At 39.5% G+C, this 14807-nt stretch overlaps 3 protein-coding genes across 6 annotated transcripts; all 3 read right to left on the bottom strand.

Moving 5' to 3' along the window:
- Positions 1-1870: 1870 nt before the first annotated feature.
- Positions 1871-8688, bottom strand: LOC145901610 (pseudouridylate synthase PUS7L-like). Its single transcript, XM_082989352.1, has 10 exons — positions 8029-8688; positions 7603-7773; positions 7285-7444; positions 5092-5223; positions 4583-4688; positions 4008-4145; positions 3697-3808; positions 3121-3563; positions 2715-2959; positions 1871-2396 (listed from the first exon to the last, which is right to left on the bottom strand). Exons 1-10 carry the CDS (start codon positions 8621-8623, stop codon positions 2222-2224), a joined length of 2277 nt encoding a protein of 758 aa, XP_082845478.1. The 5' UTR covers positions 8624-8688; the 3' UTR covers positions 1871-2221.
- A 154-nt stretch (positions 8689-8842) lies between these two features.
- Positions 8843-9567, bottom strand: LOC145901774 (catechol O-methyltransferase-like). The gene is made up of 4 exons (XM_082989555.1): positions 9541-9567; positions 9246-9389; positions 8975-9192; positions 8843-8867 (listed from the first exon to the last, which is right to left on the bottom strand). Exons 1-4 carry the CDS (start codon positions 9565-9567, stop codon positions 8843-8845), a joined length of 414 nt encoding a protein of 137 aa, XP_082845681.1.
- A 443-nt stretch (positions 9568-10010) lies between these two features.
- Positions 10011-14807, bottom strand: LOC145901621 (Y-box-binding protein 2-B-like). Of its 4 annotated transcripts, none has more exons than XM_082989365.1 (8): positions 14653-14807; positions 14186-14373; positions 13714-13827; positions 13074-13235; positions 12295-12408; positions 11881-11978; positions 11322-11487; positions 10011-10797 (listed from the first exon to the last, which is right to left on the bottom strand). In XM_082989365.1, exons 1-8 carry the CDS (start codon positions 14723-14725, stop codon positions 10744-10746), a joined length of 969 nt encoding a protein of 322 aa, XP_082845491.1. In that variant the 5' UTR covers positions 14726-14807; the 3' UTR covers positions 10011-10743. The 4 variants fall into 4 exon arrangements, with proteins under 4 accessions (XP_082845491.1, XP_082845492.1, XP_082845493.1 ...); XM_082989366.1 differs by having other exon boundaries at positions 12295-12405; XM_082989367.1 differs by having other exon boundaries at positions 13074-13226.

The following is a 14807-nucleotide window of genomic DNA, read 5'->3' as shown; positions in this document are numbered from 1 at the left end:
AAAATCTAATTTACGAGATTCGACAATTACAATCGACTCAACTACTAGGATATGAAAGTTGCGCTACTCAGCCACTTTGCTTCTCAATGGCGGAAGCGGCGAGCAGGACACACACAATTAACTCGTATATGTCAGTTCATATGTTTGAACAATTTGTAAGGTTGATAATGGCGTCTTTTGTGCGGAATTTGTGCTGAACGGTTCCATGACAACGAGTTTTAATAACGATCGGATGAACACACACAGTCGTAAGCAACAAAGTCCCTCCAGGCCATGCAGCTACAGCGCAAATGCAAATGCAAACTGAAGGCCGCAAATATAAATTATTTCCAGCCAGAAGGTCAAGAGGTTGGAAGCCCGGCACATTATAACCTGGCATTTGACTTGCTTTAAATATAAACAAAATTTTGAGAGTAAATCCTGGACGTGTGTCAAGTTTAATGGAAAAAAGTCAATCAAAATCACACAGTCATCACGTGACCACTATAAAAGATTCATGATGTCTACACCACAAAAAAGTGACGTCATATTGTCTGCATGCTTGCTGCCAACTGTGCTGTAGGCACGTAGCTATAGTGTGTACGAAGATAATTTATCGTTGCTCATAAAATAGTCACAATCACGTATTCTATGTTCGCACTATAACAATGAACAATAAAAGTCATGTGAAAGACTCCGATCGTAAAATAGTTAACCTAAACGAGGGGTTTTGGGTTTCCCTATTTGTCGAGCAAATTGTACGGACTGCACAGTGTGTGCAAAGCGTCTGGAGCAATGTGCTAAAATGTGTAAATAAACATGGCTTGTGTTGTCATCTCCGCAGCGAGGTTGCGAACCCGACTCGTAGAAGGAAACCAGAAGAACACGTCATCACTTAAACCCGCCACTTGGAAGTCGCGCAGAGGACGGCCGACTTCGATGGCGGCGACACAGCAGTGAAAGTTGCATCATTTGTTGGGAAAACAAGCGGTGGCGGAAGAGCAATAAATACATTTGCTTGTCTTTCGAAAAGAGAAACACGATGTTGGTTTTGTGCGAATTGCGCATTACATAATGCCAGTGTGACGTCATTGGATGTGCAAATCTCACGAAGGAGAACAAAAGTTTTTAGTGAACCAAAATTACCCCTGTCGCTGTCTGATGGTAACGCGGTTTCTATATTATTTCAAGGTCATTTATTTGCCTTAAGGTTGCGGGTGTTCGTTCTTCAATGTTTAAATAATGAAACAAATCCCAAAATAAAGAAGATTATTTGTTTAAAAACGTCCTCGTTTCAACTCCAATTTCCGGCATAGGGAATGTTGTCGTGGATCAGAGTGTAGGGTTTTGTGCAAACAAACTTTCTCGCAATCTCAAGCAGCAGAAAGACATGCGATCTGCATAAAATCGAACGACACTAAACTGATCCTTGTAATAACAAACAATGTTGGTCAATGCATGCGCTTTAATTGACGGCTCGATCGCGCTTCTTAGTCGTTCAAGATTTTTTGATACGCGCAATCAAAATACAGCTTTAATCCTGCTTGACTAATGCATTAATTATCTTGATGTGATCCACATATTTCAGTGTGGGACCCGATAAGCTTCAACAACGTCAGGGATTGGTTGGTCTCTCGACTGAGCAGCTGTTCTACAAGCAAACGTCGAACGCAGTCAACGTTTTTAAAGTTTTAAACATGCAAATCTTTTGATACAATTGTGCTGCGTTAAAAACGTCAAACTTAATATGTCTTCAAACATCATGTTAGGTTCGACTGTCTCATTCAAGTTCTTTTGTGCCTACGTCAATGTTGTTTCACAAATAAGTTTTGTTTCACATACAGCATAACTGGTGTTAGTCATAACGTCGGCAAAATGGATCCTGCTGGCATTTATTATTGCTTCATAACAGTGTTTGGCAAATCAGGAGTTCATTGGGATTTGCAAGGCCCCGCTGAATTGTGTGTCTAGCGTTAGCAAAAAATGAAATATTCATGTTAGATTAAATTTAAACAATCACATGGGAGGACTAGTTCCTTAATTTTGCCAGAATAGCAATTTTGTATTTGCAGAAACTGATGATGTGCAGGCAAGAGTTGTTTTTTCCATAATTTGTATCAAACCAGCTGATTTCTATACGAAACGTTTGTTTCAAATTATTAACATAAGACGGACAGAATGCATTTCACATTCGCCGCGAACATGACGTCAATAAACTCGCCACCATTTGAACGTTTTCACTTCATTCAACGCCACCATGTGAAAACTCCCGCAGCAGGGAAGTTGCGTAAGAAGATACTGGAAGATCAAACTTGACTTCAGCATCGAGTCTTCCGCACCCGGGGTTCGAACCTCTGACCCTTGGACTTCGATCGGGTGCGGCTTCATCTTCATCACAACCATCTGACATTTCCATGCTGAAAACAAGTTTTTGGATGGAGCAGCAATTTTTGATGCGTACAAGTTGGGGTTCCCCGAATTTCATCACTTAAAGAATTTAAACGTCCGAAGCGAATGAAAACGTATTCACCTTGTCTATGTACCGCGACACCTGGATTCGAACCCATGATATCCTAGCCACGTATACGAGTCGAGCGCCATAACCGAAGTTGCCAATCGGCAACTACGCTGTTACACTTATACCGTTTTTAAACCCAAAATCAGCCGCAAACTTCACAAACCCATCCAAAGTAATTCGCAAATATTTTCCAGGAGACACCACATGAAAATCTCACCTCAATGAAACATTTTCAGGAAAACTGAAGAGTTTCCGAATTGCTCCAGGAACTCGTAGTTTCAACTCACTGACGTTGAAAGAATCGCCTTTCGGTGATGTAACAATACCGTCTGTTAACATTATGCGCTCATAGACGTCGACCACGTTCGGCGGGAAGTCGACCTTGTTGCCTGGCAACGGAAGCACAACATCACGTGGGGAGAAAAGTCCGACAGCGACATCATGTGGCGTTACGACGTGTACCTAAATAAACACATCAGTAGAACAAGAAAATTGCTTTCAAATATAGTTTAGTATGAAACGCAATAGAACAACAGAAGTTGAAGTTGAGTTACAATTTAGCGGTGGAAATTTGTCTAATTATAATTATCCCTAAAACTGTTTCAAAACAAAACAAAGCTCACTTGGTCACGTGAGTTGGCTTCCGAATCTGATTGGACGAAATCACCCTCAACCACCCGGTAGCCATGACGACGTATTCTTTCGGCCGCTACTCGATTCCAAATAAGACTGCAGTACGCATGCGCGTAGAGGGTCAACGCCGAATGAGGTAAACTTAACAGGGCTTTGACGTAAGCACTCTCATTCACCGATGGACTGACGTCATTGACTACGTCATTGACTACGTCATTGACTACGTCATTATCTTCAATGTTTGTTAATTTTGTTAAGGCTGGTACAGCGTTTGCATCGGAATGTTCGACTTTTGCTTGTTTTGCTGGAGGTGAATCGTCGTCACGTGACAAAATTACATCATTGATGACGTCACCATTGTTTCCGAACCTCCTAAGAGCGCGCAGCATCCCCACCTCGCGGCTCCTGTGCTTCGGCATCAGTCGAAGAGCTCCTTGAATGAAAAACAATAAGGCATGGGACACTTTCTTTTATACGTGATTCACATCTAAACGCGTGAAACTGTCCTAGAAATACTTGGGCCATGGATTAGACACAAACAATTGTTCGTTGGAATAAAGCGGTACCTTCAATATCCCCCGACTGCGAGTAAAACAACTTCGCTTTGTCGACGTTTGAAATATTCTCTGACGTTTTATCGCAATGATTCGGGGAAAGAAGAATTTCAACAGCATATTTCTGCGAAATAAAGTTTTTCCCATAAGGTGACATAAGAAAGTTATTGTTTTGGATTTGCAACTAGTTTTGCTGCAAACGTTTATAAATAATGGTGTTTTACTGTAAAAGCGCGAATGCACGTTTACAGGTTGTACTCGACTTCAGTAACAGTCACAAAGAATGGCAAACAACGACAAGCAACAGTTGCATCTGAACTCACAAACTTTCTCGTCAACATCGCCAGACCAACTGACGACGCTTCGTACTCGGCGCTTTCACATTGGCTGACATGATCACGTGACTTGTTCAGTAGGCGACCGAACCTCTGGGGACCGAAGTAATTGATGAATCCCTTTTCCTGCGCAGAAATATGGTTTGTCAAAATTACAAATATAAGCAACTACATTATACTTTATAAGTGTAGTTGGTTGTATTTGAATAAAACACTGAAGAGGATTTATAGCAAAATTTATTTGTCTCAAAAGAAAGCCAATAGATTTGAACCCAGAAAACAAATTTTCCCATAATGTCGATTGCATTATAGTTGAGACAGTGAAGTTATATCTGCTATGTTGTTTAAATTTATCATCTCACATTACGGGTTACAGGTCGGATAGAAGTTATTGCAATTCGCATGGTTCCATACCTGGACCGTAGTGATCACGCACCTTGACTCAAAGTACAAAGTTACTGAACACACCAAAAGCGGGACAGAGTTATGATTTTGGATCTACCAACGATAGCGTAGAGCAAGATACCGAAGAAAATGTCCACGTTACGTCATAGAGAAGTCACCTCAATCAAAGTAAGCGATGTCGGGATTACTTGCTCCAAATCACGTGAATCTTCCCCTCGCGACTTTTCGGCGTCGGCTTCGACCTCCACGTTCTGCTCGGGTGACCTTGAAAGGCACGTGGACGTGACACTACAAGGTCAAGTACTTACGTTCGCCGCGAACTTCAAAGGTGGGTCGAGGGGGGTGGGTAATTTAAACATAGGCACAAGTATTAGGGGTGACAATTTCGCGGGAAATGTTTTAATATTTGTGGGACATTAGGCTCGTGTAGGGTGTGGTCGAATTGAACAGAAAGAAGAAGAAAAGGGAGGAAATTTATCAGAAATTTCCATTATTTACGGCTGTCTGCATTCCGAAATGCAGAGGTAACTCAACAAAGCCGACTAACTATCGTTTTATACACTTGATATCATAACATAGAGATTTGCGTTTCCTAAAAAGACGTCAGGAGCAAACCACATGCAAACTTGCACTTGTAATCAGTGAAACGTTAAAAACACACACTTACATATTTCGTACGTTTCTGATTTTTATTGCGAATCGATTTCCGGACAACTCCCCCCTCCTAATTGGTGATGACGTATCGATTGCGTCATAAACACGAAGTTGAGCTGGTAGTTCCGTTGAAAGTTTCGTCAGCCTTCGTAAAAAAAAACAAAGATAGAAAAGTTTAGGAAAGCAAAAATAACGTTTATTGCAAAAAAATGGTATGGTGACGCGGATCATTTGTAAACTTGGTTGTGATTATGACCTTACTGAACAATGCGGAGGCTGAAACCGACATGAAAAGGTCTTGGGCGATCCCAGCTGACTTAGAAAGTGTAAAAAAAAGGAACACAAATATGTCAAGAATAACAAACCAACGCTTCACTTTTCTTTTTTTTGTTTTAATGTCGACTAGACTTGAAACACGTGAACGACCCTCTTTAAAAAAAGCATCTTGGACACCAAGGAAAAGCACTTTTCAATTTGCTACAAGTGAATGAGAGTGTGATGCCATGTCTAACTACCACAACGAACAAAAGGGAATCATTCTGCAATTCCATATTGTTGGACGGCCACAAAACATGCAGCAGCAGTGGACAGTTGCTCGGACGCACGTGACGGACACTGGTAATCCGGTATTGACAGAGGCATTAAATACCGTGCGAGGACAGAGAAAACACGAGATTTAAAACCAAATCGTTCAAGAGATGTTGGCCCACCCATATTCAAAGAGGGACATCTATGACGTAGAAGGGCTCGGAAGACGGAAAGGTGGCAGGAAATTAAATTTGTTCCCGACACGCTTCGGTGACCCCGCAGGTGAAACGGATCCGATAAAAACTCGCGCGTCAACACCAGTGTGACGTCACAAAGGGGGATTGTTGTTGGTGGTCGGATTATACGATTAACGGCGCGATTCGAAACACAAACGGCTGGTGAACGGTTTCGGATTTTTTTGCAATCGGCCGCTCAGTTTGAATCTACCCGGTGGTCTCTGATGAACTATTCGACAAATAACGTCAAGCAGTTTTTAAATGAGTTTGGTTGTAACACGCAACATGTGACTGCAATTACTGATTTGTATCTGTGAATTAAAGCCCATGCTAGTGCAACACGTCACGACCACATAAACTAAATTGCAAAATTAGCTTGTGCTGGATTAACAGGAAACCCGTTTTTTAGAAAACAAATTAACTTAAAGAATTACAAACTGCAAAAAAAGGTAATATTTTTACAAATCAAGTTTTTAGTTTTTCGCAAGGGTTTACGGTACGTGCTCAGTTTAAATTCGATTAAAAATATTTGGGAATAACCTTTCACATTAAAGGCCAGATTAAATTTCCCACACCGACGAACAGTTTTGACCCGACTTCGAAATTTTTGAAAGGTTCCTAAAGCGGTCACTTTCCTCGCACGAGCTCAGAGCGATTGTTGCGTCATAAACGGAAATAATCGCGTGAGAAGTGGGGGGTGATATTCTCAGGAAGAAAACGCGCGAGATTTCGTAAATTATTGAAGGTGATGTACAGAAGCAATTCAATAACAGATGATTTCTGTATTTTTCAAAGTGCGCCAAAGCGACGGAATCGTCCAGGACGTTAGATTGAAAACTATTTTCTGCCTCACCGAGATACTCTGGCAATGTAACGAACGCTCCAATTTCAATTTTACACAGTTTCCATTCTTCAAAATGAAATTTCGAGAATGTTGGATGTTGTGGATATTATTCGATATAACTGATCTAAAACGCTTGCTTACAACCAAAGTAATTCGTCTTAACATGTACATTGTTTACATTGGCATGGGTAAATGCAGTTATTGTGTCATTGCTGGCACTTATCGGTCCAGATTGAAAGTAAATGAATTTAAAATACCACAATTGCGACAACGACGTCGACGTCGACTTCTCAAAAACAAACCGTCCAAATCCGGATCGATAAGTGAAAGACGTCCAAAGCAATACAAGGCGCGACGCACAATAGCATTTTACGCTACTGTTTTTCCCTGCCGAAAGGCATTTGGACATCATGTCCGAAACGGCTTAAATTTTTACAGGCATTTCTAAATAGATTCGCCCAATGACCGACAAATGAAACAATAAAAGCCCAGTTTCAACTGCTCATATCGCCACCAACCACTATCAACTCGACACCGACCCCTAGCGAGTGACTACTATTTTTCTTACAACCGCTTGTGGCGATACAGAAGCACTTACTTGGCGGCAGTGATTCCTTGGGCGGAAATATTTTGCCATGTTTGGGCTTTTTTGTCCTTGATTCCAGCATAGGAAAATTGATGTTGTCTTAAATTAAAGCATCTCGCTAGTTGGAAAATGGCTTCCATTGTTTCACAGTTTTCCTTATAGAGCACAAATCCTGGAAGGAATTGAAATTCATTCGAACAAAATCCTAACATTAAGGTACCTTTAATTAGGACCAGTTTCTGGTAATAAACAAATTTTATGAATTTTAAACAAGAATTTAACATTTGAAGGGTGGTAATTTTTAACAAAATCTATAAAAAAGTAGATTACTGCAGTAGTTTTCAGTTCTTTTGTGTTTCTCTGATTTGTTATTTGACCGGAGTCGGAGTTCTATTCTGGTTTCCGAATTCACTCCTGGTTTAGTCTTGGCAGCCAAAAACCTTCCAAAGTGTTGATCAATGGCGTGATGAATTAATCTTCTCTTGGATTTGTCATAATTTCCTAAGACATATGGATTTATAAATCCAATTAAACTATCATAAGAATTATGGGACAAACAAACCAGGAAAATTTTAACTTGTACCATGTTAATAAAATTTTCCAAAACAGAATTAAATCTGTGCCTTGGTAAGCAGTGGATATAATAAACAAAACTAGATGTTCGAAGTAATGTGAATTTCCAAATAGAAGGTCATAATATGGATTACAAAGTTATCATATTTTATGTATAATGTAGCTCAAATCCTTTAAAATTACCAGTGATACTGTATTCTTTCGCACTACCGGTTTCCCTGCTGGTTACAAATACATATCGGAGTAAAGCTGCGGTTTCCTCAGCCCCAAGCAAGGAGTTAAAAGCAGGAAAAACCTTGCAAGGTTTCACAATAACGCTACTCTTGTCCAAAGTTTCAGTTTGCAAATGAGGATAAAGAAATTTGACACATTTGTGCAACAATGTTCTGTCTGCCTTGCAGCTAAATTCTCCCAACTCGAGAGTTTGGTCGTCACAATCTTCATTAAGCACCCTATGTGCATAGTTTTCAAGGTGTGTGAATTTGCTTGAAATCAGCAAGAAGTCAGAAAGTTTTCTTTTACACCAACCCAGTTCATTCATAAAAACTTCTTGTACGTCAGGGGATATTATTTTCTCCTTCATTTTTGCAATATTTGGACATTTTGCATTCTCACGGCTTGGTATGCAATGGACCTGTTTATTATGTTCTGCATTGGTTTTCTCCACACAGGATTTTCCATTCGTATCCAACTCCCAAACTTTAAAGTCCACTGGGTTAACTTTGATGTTGCCACACAATACGGGAATATCTTCATGCAAATACGGCAAGTTGTCCATCGCTGTGCTACATGCTTAAAAGAACATTAAACAATTGACTCTACAGTGGAAACCAAACGACATTTATTGCGGTAGACTCTAAAAATGTACACGTTATTTTATTAGTCCCGAGCGCAATGCAACACAACAACATTCTGCGAAATCGAATCGATCAGCTGCATGAGTTCTTAATTGGGGAAAGCACCTTTTTCAAGTAACATTTTTGTGTGAGCAACCATTTTACAACAACTGTTTGTAATCTAATCTAAATTACACAACGTTTGCATTAAATACAAGAGTACAACATACAAAACACATCGACGTCTATCCCAGATACAATGACGTTTTGAATTTGTCTTCTTAATTAGGTACCTTAACGTACACGCAAATTTGGGTTTGTTGCTGACATATTTCATATTATCTGGACACCCACGAAATATAATATTATCGGCTACCACCACGCTTCCACTGCGCAATAAACCAAGATTTTCCATGAGACACAAGTCAGGTTTGTATAAATAACCTTCCAAGATACGAATTCGAAGTGCCTCACTCCGGTTAGAGTTGCAATTTTCGGCAGAACATTTTCCCTTCGTTCTTCAATGATTACGACCCTCCCGTGCATTCCAGTGTGACGTATTACGCAGGTAGCTGCTTTTGCATTGGCCGCATCCATTTGCAATGTGTACAGCTTGGCATTTTCTGACAGCTGTCTGGCAATTCTCAGAGCGCTGTAGCCGGCGTAATTTCCCAACTCCACAAGGGTTGGACGGGTTACAATCTCAAACTATGAGTTGTAGAATTTGTCCCCTTCTCTCCAATGTTCCAATTCCCATATGGATATACGCATAGGTGTTACATAATAATATTTACTGTCATTAAAGCTGATATAATACGTCAGTTGCGACAAAAAGGAAATTTGAGACTGGACAACTTACATTTAAACCCCACCCAATTACAACCATGACCAAAATCAACAGAAATATGTGCAATTTTTTTACATTTGTTGTTAAATGTCAAAGCTGCAATATCCATCCCGTGGCAACCGTTTTAGCACATTTATGTGTATTGAAACCGTAGCCGTTAACAAGGTCATAATTTTCATAAGTCACGAAAGTTTGTGTAACTGCTACCAAATCGGGTATTTAAGCTGGATTGTTGAACACCTAACTAAGTTTTAATTCTGCCATGGTGTAAATTGGCCACTGAACCCAATCCAGTTTCTTTTATTAAAGAAAGAAATTTACGCGGATTGTATCCAATAACATAAGTATAGCATACTAACCTACCATCGCCACGCGATCTACTCATCAACGCATGGAAGAACAGGATTTAAAACCACGCAAGGGTGGTCGGGCTAATCCAGCGGAACGGCCTTCTGTTATTTTCACTACTTCCACACAAACGGTGACGATGATTTTTTATTTTATTTAGGAGGAAGCCAGAGAAAACCAAAGCCAACAACAATATTACAGTGAACTGGAACGAAACAAGAAATTCCAACAAGTCTGTTGTGGTTTTACTTAATTCCGGAAACATTTAGCGGGTTTGTTTGGTTACATTAAGGTGCTGGGCTGGTTTTCAAAGAGACATCTGAACGTTTAGTAATCATCATAATACAAAGTTGGTTTACAGTCTCAATAAATAGGAAGCTTTTATTTCAGTATTTTGCTACTCACCGACGAAATTGAAATATCTGTTCAACGCATGCTGCGTATGAATCGATTTACTTGTTGAAAATATAGATGTTAACCATGCAGCAGCAAATCAAAATTCAAGATCTTAACAATGAAAAGCAGCTTTTGGGTAACCGAGGATATTTGTGCGGCAACCACACGACCTAGGTACAGTGGCCAAAAAATTACCATAGGTACTAAGGTGCAGTGTCAAAAAAGGGGGTCTTGGCTTGAATTAACACGAGGCATGAACAACCAACCAAAGGAAAAAGCCAACAAAAAATCAATAAACACCACCTACAAAGAGTGTTTTTGTTCTCAAAACTACGTGCAGCTAGAATAGATTGAACATAAAGCAAGCACAACAATTATGTATGAGGGGTAGATCATGGGGGTGTGGGTGAAAGAACTACCAGTGGTGAGAACACACCGAGTCTAACCCTCCACCCAATCAAATGATGTCATCTAGTTTTGTTCGCCACTAGGGGGAGCAGCACCCTCGGAGACTGGAGGGTTACTCTAAAAAAATATAGATCACTTTGCAACAAGTGTATTTTGAGGATGGTCCAATCCTTTACTGGACAGGTTTTAGGATCAAATTGCACAACAGCTTGTTTCTTCACCTTTCATTATCAAAAAAATAATACTGCAACAGCCCAGCATATATGCTACTCTATGGTTTCAGAGTATTCCACAACCTTAGCTACGCAATATTACAGGCTACAGGCCGAAACGTTGAAAAACCTTCATAATAACTAAAAGCCAGTAACATGGCCAAGATCTAAGAATGTTTGGCTAACAACTTCTTACCATTCATAAGATAAAAATGTAATGCAAAATAGTAAACTAATCATGGCAGCCTGTCGATCGCGCACTGTATCACAATTCCAATTTCTATGTGCAAGTTCAAGGCAACAGTCATGTAGACAGCTCAGTTAATGTTTTATTTTTCTGAATATCAACTGAGGTGTCTGCATGTTTACTGTCTCGGACTTACATAGAAACACAAAACAAAAATTTTTTTTATTCAGAAATGACCGTACCTCTCCTTCAATTGGTTTTTTTTCACCAGTTGGTTTAGGCTTTTTTGGACCGCGATATCTTGGGTTTCTGCGGCGTTGCTGTTTCGCTTCACCATCACCACCATTCTCCTCTTGGGGCGGGGCAGCCTCACCATTCTCAACTGGTTGGTCATTTTGACGTGCAGGGCTTCAGATTAAATAGAGTATGTTAGTCAGAAGTCAAACAACATTAATTACATACTCATAAAATCAATCTGAATTTATTCCATTAGTTCATGTTGACACAAAGTCACCCAATTTTTGACAGTTACTTTAAACTTACTCAAAAACAAAAATCAATTGTGTAAAAAGTTTATGCAAATGGTGTTTGATGTGTAGTTTGCCAAACTTAGGAGCTTACTACTTCAATAAGAAAACCATAGGTAAGATGCTTGCTATAATAAATAAGCATACATTTTAAACACAAATGTGTTCATAATCAGTGCTTTATCAAATGATTGCACCAGAGGGGCCCACAAGCGGGCAGAGCTATGAACTGCTACAATTCTGCTAACATGTGCAACAATAAACTCATATTCACCCCTTGCGTCTTGGGAATCTGCGTCGTGGTCTTGGTGGACGTTTTTCACCTTCGCCCTGATCAACCCCATTTTCAACGACTTCTCCATTTTCGCGTGGCTAAATAAATAAAACTGAGTTTGCAAAAACTATTGACAACATAGGTTTTTTAAGTGATAGTAATTGTAATAGTTTCATTGTATTTGATCATATAGCACCAAAACATCCCTGCCAATACAGCCTATTATCTACAGTGATAATGGCCCAACTGGGTTGGATAGTCACTATCTGGTTGTGTTTCTCTAAGGGGACAAATATTAATACTAGATTGTAAATAAATTAGGTAAACTTTGTCACTTTTAATATCTCAAGAGACCCATTAATAAAAAGTGGGTGTAATGCCCATGAGAGGTTACACAGTACTTAGAAGTAGCACCTGTTGGTTTCTTGGTGGTCTCGGGCGTCGCTTTTGTTTGGGTTTATTTTCACCCTCCTCTCCGTCACGAGGTCTTTCTTCTCCGCCTTCGTGCTCTTCTCCCTCCGACTGCTTCTACGTAGGGGAAAGTGAAATGCACACACTAAGTGCCAGCCGCATCAATATTTAATAACGACACACCATGCAGTATTTATGAGTCAAGTGAGAGACCTTGCATCGGAGGCTTTAAATAATCAATTTAAACATATTATGCAATGCATGGCTGTCAGATACTGTAAGTTGGGAAAAACATGCAAACTCTTTACAACCTGCATGCATTGCAACTTGCAACCACATACTTCAGTCTATATAACACCTACACCAACTTTTTAAGAGTTAGTTAACGGCACTAAAGTAACCAGTTTAAAACAAATTTTGTTTTTAGCTAGCATGCTACTGCTAAAAATGAATATCCATTCTACGTATAAATACAACACTTGTTGTATTTGTGATGTTCATTTGAGTTATAAATTTTGGTGATAATTACTTCATTACATACAAGGGAGGTTTCTTTTTCCAAAAACTGAGTGAGGTGTACGGACCAACATGCTATAGTTAATTAAAACCTAGTAAAATAGCATGTTTATTTTGTGGAATGTGCAATTCTCCGTTTTTGATTAGGCAGCAATTATGTTCATAACTGATTGTTTCAAAAACTGGCCAATTTTACTACATGTTTTACAAAGGTTTTAATCCAGGCCAATAGAGCAAAAGCATTTGAATTTACAGGTTTGTTCTACCTGACGGCGAGGTCCACGACGGAACCACGGTGGTGGTGGACGCCTATAATAATATCGCCGGGGTCTTTGGTTTTGGCGCGGTGGTTGGCCCTCTTCATTATGTCCTGGTTCTTCTTGACCTTCACCATCTCCACTCTCCACCTCTCTACTACGCTGTGCCACCAACACAACAGCACATAGCACATTCAGTTAGTGTTGCCCGTATACCCAGTACGTGTATATACTTGACAACTATATTAGTAATGCCGGCTACAATGGGAAAAATAATCATACTGACTAGCATGTATGACTTTAAAAGATAAGTCTAGGATTACATGTTGATTATGGCTACATCTACGTTACAGACATTTACTACACTTCTGGATCAATATACAATAATGTTCGGATATATATATATACCATTAAAAGTTGGGCATTGGCAGGGCAATAGTCAAATACTGACAAGTTGCAACTTAATATTTAATATCCCCAAACACATTTTCGTAAACAATCCTAAAGCCTTTGAATCCCTAACAGGAGCCTTACAAACATGCAATTTAGCTAAGGATGCCATACATGCATTTCAATCCACCAACTGTAAACCCATGACTTGTACATTCAAGTGACTGGCATATAATTATTTTACAGGAATATCGCTTACTGGCTTTCTTGCCCGAGGTTGCCACCTCTTGTAACGTCGACGGTCGGCCGCATATTTGCTACCTTTAACAGGTTCCCCACCAGGTCCTGTCACGTTCGCAGCTTCAGGAAGTCCCTGCAATTACAAATACATGCAATAACAGTTAAGTGTAAATGCATATCAAAATGGAAAGAATGCTAGGGTTTTATCAGCACTTCACAGAAAAACTAATGCAATGCAAAATTATTTCAAAAATGTTGGTCTGTTTCTGCAATCAAAAAATTCTTCGTGCAAATTTCTAACTTTTCAATCTGGTATCTATAATATGCAGTTCAAACTACAAAAATTGTGGAAAATAACCACACAACAAAAAACAATTTTAAAAATAAATTCCTCACTTTTGTCTGGAGTGTGTATGCTACTATGGAGCACAGACAATTAGTTAACTTTAACTCTAAATTATAGTTATCAACTAAAAAGACAGATTACTGACCTTTTCACCTTCAACCACATCAAACTCAACAACTTCGCCGTCCCCAACACTTCGCAAATACTTCTTGGGGTTGTTTTTAATAATTGCTGTCTGGTGAATGAAAACATCCTCTTTGTTGTCGTCTCGATTTACAAAGCCATAACCATTGCGAACGTTAAACCACTTTACCACACCAGTGCAGTGCATTGCTAGAAAAACATAAAAATACAGGTTAATATCATATCTAAAGTTATAAACAAATTCATGTAATTTTGCACAATCAAATGAGCATTTCAATTTAAAAAACAGGACTACATTTGAAAAAAAGAATTGTTTTTATTTTAATTATCACTGAAAACAAAAACCTCATCAGCCCACCACGTTATTTAACAATCGGACATTTTAAAACCCGGATACGGCGAACGGAAAACCGGATCCAAAAGTTCAAGGACACATTTCGCATTACACAACGATATTTGCAAACTTACCGAGCACTTTCTTCTCAGCTTTAATTGGCTGAATGTCAGTGGTTTGGTCGGGCTGGTTGTTCGACTCCGACATGACGCTGTTTCGAGGATTTTATCAGATCTTTTTGGCCGCCTTCGTTCGTTTCCTCGGTTTCTGATGGAATGGCGCAGGCAGT

Source organism: Ascidia mentula, chromosome 5 (genome assembly GCF_947561715.1).
Source record: "Ascidia mentula chromosome 5, kaAscMent1.1, whole genome shotgun sequence".
NCBI classification, from domain to species: domain Eukaryota; kingdom Metazoa; phylum Chordata; class Ascidiacea; order Phlebobranchia; family Ascidiidae; genus Ascidia; species Ascidia mentula.
This window is presented reverse-complemented; position numbering and strand designations above follow the sequence as displayed.